Genomic DNA, 6714 nt, shown 5'->3' with positions numbered 1-6714 from the left:
CACACGGACCCACCCCTGACTGGCGCGAGAGGTCCCTCTCTAGGTTTTGGAGAACTCCGGGGGCGTCATAAACGGGGTGCCTCACCCCCGGTGCTAATGGTTCCGGCCGCGCCGCCCCGCCCCTCTCTGGTTGCCGCGGGTTGCGCGCGCCGGGCCCACGTCGCTAGGGCCTGGCTGCGGCGGCGCGTCCGTTCGCGCTGTGCCCGGGGCTGCCCGAGCAGCTTGGGGTCCCGGGGTCCAGGCGGCAGATAAACTGGGGTGTCGGAAGCACCCGCGGAGGAATCCACACCAGGTGGGGAAGAGGCATGAGGTTGCAGCCGACAGCCGCGAGCCGAGATGCTCAGGTAGGAAAACAAGAATGCAGGGGTCTCGGACATCAACTGGGACACTGACTTGGGGGTCGGGGCATATGGTGTAGTTGGAGGGGTGGGTGTGATCTGTCAGTAGTATAATGGTTAAATGCATAAGCTCTGGGCTCTTACCAGGTTCAAATTTCTCTTCCACTGCTTTAGCTTTACTTATTAGGTGTGGCTTACATATGTGACTTCAGCTTTTGAAGCTTCAGTTTTGTCATCTGTAGAATGGACATAACCGAAGCCACTTCGCAGGACTGTTAAGAGGATTAAATGAAACAATGTTTGTAAAGCTCTTTGCACAAGGTAAGCATGAGATGATACTGGTTATTATAGCCACCCCGTAAATATTTACAGCATGTAAAGACCGACCCCGTCTCCCCCGTCCCATCATGCCAAGTTTTCTTGTTGGTGCCAAAATAGATACAGACCCCATCTCTTTTTCATCCCTCTAGCATTCTATATTGAGCACTGTATGCTGAGAATGCATATTTATTCATTAAATATTTGCCAGGAGCACCTCTCTCCCTATTGTGATATAGCCAAAAGACGGTTGAACGAATTTCTGGAAATGTCTCCTGGGGTTGGAAGCTCCGTTTGAGGAGGACTGGTTGAGGGAGGACCTGGTCCTTGGGATGGGAACTTAAGAGACGGCCCATCTTCCCCTGCTGGCACTGCCCGTGACAGGGGTGCCTGCCTGATCCCCTTTCACAGGGAGTCCTGGAGGCAGGGCCTGGCAGGCAGAGCATGCCCAGTATCACTGGGGACCATGGGCAGCATGAAAACCCCCGTGGAGCAGACCTTCCACCTTCAGCACCGTTGCCGGGGTGGCTACCGGGTCAAGGCCAGGGCGTCCTATGTGGATGAGACTTTGTTTGGCAGCCCTGCGGGTACCCGGCCCACACCACCAGACTTTGACCCACCTTGGGTGGAGAAGGCCAACAGAACCAGTCGAGTGGGCACAGGGACATCACAGGCCTTGGGGGCCAACGGGAGCTGTGAGAACACCTCCTCCAGGGTCAGCACCCCGACCCTCACACCGAGGAAGAAGAACAAATACAGGTAACCGGATGGGGAGGTGCATTCCTGTACTCGTGAAGCCACTTGGGTTCCTGTTAGAGCCCTTCTGTTCACATGCTGTGTGACCTTGGGTAAGCACCTTGACCTCTCAGAGCTGCAGTTTCCATATGTGGAAGATGGGACCAAGCGGGATTATTGAGAGTAAACGAAGTGAGGTGTGTACAGTGTGACAGTGGTGATGGTGGAACACCTGTTCCCAAATTGCCACAGACCAGGCAAGTGAGACCCAGAAGGGTCCGGTGATTTGCACAGAGTCACAGAGCAATTTGCGTGTGGTTGATCCACGAAAGGGCAAGTCATTTGGAAATGGTTCTTGCTTGAACAAGTTAGAAAAACAGGAGTTGATGCTAACATTGTTGTAAGTTAGCTAGACGTTTATTATTGTAAATTGATTAGATTATAACTAGATTGTTTGGATTATTTCAGGTTAATATCAGCCTGGAGGGAGGTGTCTCGTGGTAGGCCACAGGGCTCTATCTTGTTTATTCTATCACGGGTTTGGACAAAAACAGAGAAGAGACTGGCATAGTAGTCATTTACTGCTGCCATAACAAAATACCATAGACCGGGGAGAGGCTCAGAGTCCAAGGTCAAGACTGCCACCTTCTTGCCGTGTTCTCGCATGGCCTTATCTCTGTGAGCATGTACATTCGCGGAGTCTCCCCACTTCTTATGAAGGCACTAGTCCTATTCGATTAGAGCCCACCCTTATGATCTTATTTAAGCCTAATCATCTCTTTAAAATTCCGTGCGAAATTTTGGGAGGGCGTCGTTCAATCCATAACAACTAGCCAATCATATTTAAGGGTCCGTTCTGAGCCAGGAGGACACAGGTTGGTGGAAAGACGTGAAAATGGGAATAGTGCCTATTTAAGGAGATAAGATTCAGTGAGATAGAACCAAGATTCATTATTATTATCATCATTATTATTATTATTATTATGCCGGGTTGAGCGCCATGCATCTGACATAGGAGCCTTAAGGTAGGGTCGGATGACATTAGCCGCACTGACACCTAACATATCTGAGAACGCTGATGTAAATGTAGGCCACATTAACAGAGGTATGGTGTCCAGAACAGGGGAGGTCAACCCCACACTCTCCTGGAGGATAGAATTTTGTTCAGGAGGCTGACAAGTAGAGGGTGTCAGGTGAAAAGGTGCATAAGAGAGAGAGATGCTATTGAGTAAAACCTTTGACGCTGGACAGACAGAGGCAACAAGCAGATATGGTTTGAGCAGTGAACTCAGGCAGCAAAAAGTTGCCTGGCCAAAAACCATGGAGCTGCCACCTCATAGGTGTGCCATGAATATTTGTGAGACTAATAATAAAAAAAGAAAATTGCTAAGTGAATCTAATTAAAGCTGAGAAGTCACTTATATTTGATACACTCATCCCAGAGCTTGGCCCTTGAGCCGGGCTGGATTTGAATCTTGTCTCTACCCTCCTCCTTGCCATGGGGCCTTACCCTCCCTAGCCTCCGTTTTCTTGTTTGTAAAATGAGATGATCACATCTCCCTCCTGTGGATGTTTGTGAGAAATAATGGGTTAATGCACATGACTTGCTGCGTCCTGGGCCTGCACATGAAAAGCCCTCAGTAAACATCCAACATTTTAAAAAGTGTCTCTGGTAGTAAGGCCAGGCCAGCTTTATAACCGAAGTTCAGACTGCGCGCCCTCTGTCTGCCAGGCACTGGGCCGTGTCACTTCAAATACAGTGGGACGGGCCACAGGGCTGCAGAGGGCTCAGCTGACAAGGCCCACTAGGAAAAAGGAGAAGGTGGGGGGGCAAAAAGGTCATATTAACTGGGACTCTTTTGGATACAAGTGACAAAACTTAACACAAACTGGTTTCAGCAGAAGAGTAATGCTTGGGGCTTGTTTATCAGGGGCTGGGACTCTTGTGGGATTCCGTCTCTATCTTAGCGCACCTCCCCCCCCCCCCCCATGTTCCAGCTGAGCCAGCGACCAGCTGCTTGGCCCTTTCGTCCTGCCGGCCTATCAGGTTGGCAGACAAACATCCTTCCCAGTAGTTTCAACAAGGGTCCTACGGCAGCTCTGGTTGGATAGGATGGGTCATGTGGCCAAGCCCAAGCCAATCAGTGTGGTGGGGAAGATGGAATATGCAAATTGGCCGGGCCTGGAAAGGCTGGGGTCAGGATTCTCGGCAGGGGAAAAAACGACAGAGATGGGAGTGGTGGGACATGAGAGGGCTGTGGCCTCCCTGTGGGTGCCAGGCTGGGAGACAGGGACTTCGACATCTACAGGCAGCCCTCTGTGCTACTGCAGGTGTCCGGGGGGGGGGGGGGGGGGGGTAGGGGCTTACGGGTTTCAGGCTTTGTTCACTCCCCCAGCTCACTGCATTTCTCTCCCCTCTGCCAGACTGATCAGCCACACTCCTTCTTACTGCGATGAGTCGCTGTTTGGCTCCCGACCCGAGGGCACCAGCTGGGAGGGCCCGTGGATGGCAAAGGGGGATGCTGCAAAACTCCATGCCCTCTTCTGGACACCCCCAGCCACCCCCAGGGGCAGCCAGTCGCCCCGCCCCAGGGACACCCCACTGCGAGCCGTTCACCCAGCTGGTCCCTCGAAGCCAGAGCCCAAGGTGGCGGCAGATACCCAGAAGTTGTCCGTGGACGGGTTAGACTCTCCATGCCCTCCGAGGCGAGAACGTTCCCATTCCCTCACACACCTGACCGTCCCCGGCACGGGTCGCCCACACACCAGTGCCTCCCACGCCAGTGGGCCTCGGGATCCCAGGCCTTCCCCGTCGGGGGTGACCTTCCAGAGCCCCCTCGTGACTCCCAGGGCTCGCTCGGTCCGTGTTTCAGTGCCAGCCGCCCCCCAGCGAGGTAGGGCCACCCAGAAACCAAAGCCCCCTTGGAAATGAGTTTCTTGGTTCTCAGGTTTGCTCATGGGTCACAGTGAGGGGCACGGTTTCAGAGGAGGGCACTGGTTGGGGGCGCCTCTGGAGAACCAGGGTCTCCTAGGTAACCGCGAGGCATCGGAGAAGCGCTCGTGGGGGCAGACGCAGCGAGGGCGGGCCGTGCCTCTGTGCTGACAATCGCCAGTTCCTACCTTTTACCCCGTCGTGTGGATTTGACGGCCGCCCCTTAAGATTCCTGTACTGGTGTTGCCATGGCCACAGGCCGTATGAGTGCCAACCCAGGGGTGCCCCGGGGAGGGGCCCGCTGCTCCCCCATCACTCCCACAACGTGTTGCCACCAAGTGTGACTAAGTAGCACGATCGCCAACCTGGAAGGTCCCTTCTTCTTCAAGCCAAGCTTCCTGCTCAGGATGAGTTTCCAGCTGAGTCTGGAGTTTTCCCAGGCACAGCGTGGGGACCGTGGGAAACAGGATCTGGGTGACATGTGGGTGGGCATTTTTTAACTTTAATAATCATGTATTTGTTTCCATGTATTAAATATATCAGTAGCGTATCAAAGCCACGACTTTGACTAATTTGATTTTCCTTAGGGGAAAGGCCACCACAGGCCCGGGTTGAATTAAGTAACAAAGTTAAATAATGTAACAAGGAAGTGGCAGAAATCACGACAGTGGCGAGTTGGCCACTTGAAGTTTGGGAACATGGGCCTCGTGCATTTTCCACATTTGCCGAAAGAACAGTGACGAGGACCTTGCCGAGTAGAGGGGTCCAGGAAGGCCAGAAAGTTAGACGTGCGACTGGAGAGCACTCGGGACAGAGAGGCGGAAGCCGGCCGGGAGCCCCTTCCTCTCCGGCCCTGCCGCTTGTCATTGGCCACCCTGGGCCGGAGCACTGATGAGAAATGGTAAAGCCTTTGCTCGATGGAGTTGCACCCGGAATCCCACGATCCTGCCGGATTGGGGTGGGGACTGGGCTCTGGCCTCTCTGTGGCCTCTCCTCCCGGCTGCACTGAAGACGGTGACCGCCCACGTGGGAGGATACTGGGCAGCCGACAGCGAGGCCGTGTGTCTGGAGGGCAGCTGGGAGTGGCGGGGATGGGGCAGCCTGCGGTGTCTGCCATCTCAAAGGTGCCGCTGCTCGGCTCGGAGGACAGGTGGCCCCAGGCTATCCGGATGAGATTTTTCCAGGAAAAGCCAGATTTCTCTATGATAGCCCCTGATTTTTTAAATGCCAGTAGTGAATAAAAATACATACGAATATTCGACTACCTGGGCACCAAATAAAGCCGGCGTAAGGCTGGAGGCCCTCGAGCTTTCACGGCACTGGATGAGGGAGAAATTGGGGGCAAATGGGTAGCCCCAGAGCGGGGTCTGAGGGCAGCCTGAAACCCTGATCCTCCCGGAGCCAGGGTCCGGCTTGCCGCTGAGGCTAAAGGAAGGAATGGTTGTGTGTTGGCCCCCAGCGCGTGTGCCCTCCCCACGCAAAGGGCATCTACGAGTAGGACACAGACGCGGCCAGCAGCCCTGGGCAAAGCGACGTTTATTTGTAGGATGGGACTTGAGATGGTTTTTAACTTTGAAAAATCCCTCCAGCCAGGAATGGCCGGGCTCCCCCTCCTCGTGGCCCCCCGGCCTGCTCTCCGAGAAGTGAGGAGCGCGGCGACACGGGTCGGGAGTGGGGCGCCCGGGGGGAGACTCACTTCCTGCCCTTGCCCTTGCCCTTGCCCTTCTCCTTGCCCCTGCCCTTCTTGCCCCTCCCTTTGCTCTTGCTTCGCTTTTTCCTGGACCTGAGCACGGAACGGACCAGGTAACCCTTCCACACGGCCTGGATGAGCGTGGCGGCCCGCACCATGCGCAGCATCTCCTGCTCGGCCTCCATTTTCTTCTTGGCATTGACCTCCCGCTCAGCCCGGATCTGGGCGAACTCCTCCACGAGCACCTTGTACCTCTGCCTCAGCTCCTCCAGCTGGACCTTCTCCTCCTTGTGGATGATGTCGAGCTCCTCGTACTCGTCCTGGGGTGGGGGGGCAGGGGGTGGGGGTCGCCAAGCACAGGGCGCCGCCTGCCACCCTCCCCTGCGTGCACCCCCGGCCTTCCCGAAGGGGCTTCCGCCCCGGCAGTGGCGCCTACGGTCCCAGAGCTGTGGGGAGGCGGGCCTGAGGGCACCCTGTTTTCTAGGTCTTTTTTGCTAAGTGCTTCCTCCAGGCCGCGTCCTGTGCCGGGTGCTAGCATTTGTGACCGTGGTGCCTCACTGTATCCCTTTCATGGCCCCAGCGCAGGGATGACTCGATCACATGCAGAGTCAGGCTCAGAAAGGTCAAGCCCCTTGCTTCAGGTCACACAGCGGGTAAGGGACACTGGAGTAGAAGCTCCAAATGATAACAGGGACCAGCTT

General features: G+C 55.3%; 2 protein-coding genes across 4 annotated transcripts in view; one reads left to right on the top strand and one right to left on the bottom strand.

Annotated features, from left to right (window-relative positions):
- The first annotated feature begins 1 nt into the window (after position 1).
- On the top strand, positions 2 to 5860 carry RITA1 (RBPJ interacting and tubulin associated 1). Of its 2 annotated transcripts, none has more exons than XM_049619310.1 (4): positions 2 to 344; positions 581 to 659; positions 1068 to 1415; positions 3816 to 5860. In XM_049619310.1, exons 3-4 carry the CDS (start codon positions 1123 to 1125, stop codon positions 4321 to 4323), a joined length of 801 nt encoding a protein of 266 aa, XP_049475267.1. In that variant the 5' UTR covers positions 2 to 344; positions 581 to 659; positions 1068 to 1122; the 3' UTR covers positions 4324 to 5860. The 2 variants fall into 2 exon arrangements, with proteins under 2 accessions (XP_049475267.1, XP_049475266.1); XM_049619309.1 differs by having other exon boundaries at positions 513 to 659.
- IQCD (IQ motif containing D) overlaps positions 5843 to 6714 on the bottom strand; it is a 24588-nt gene continuing 23716 nt past the window's right edge. For both annotated transcript variants that reach the window (XM_049619307.1, XM_049619308.1), the window contains exon 5: positions 5843 to 6333. In XM_049619307.1, coding sequence (XP_049475264.1) covers positions 6016 to 6333 — 318 coding nt within the window. In that variant the 3' untranslated portion in view covers positions 5843 to 6015. The remainder of the gene's footprint in view (positions 6334 to 6714) is intronic.

Source organism: Panthera uncia (genome assembly GCF_023721935.1).
Source record: "Panthera uncia isolate 11264 chromosome D3 unlocalized genomic scaffold, Puncia_PCG_1.0 HiC_scaffold_8, whole genome shotgun sequence".
In the NCBI taxonomy this organism is placed as follows: Eukaryota; Metazoa; Chordata; class Mammalia; order Carnivora; family Felidae; genus Panthera; species Panthera uncia.
This window is presented reverse-complemented; position numbering and strand designations above follow the sequence as displayed.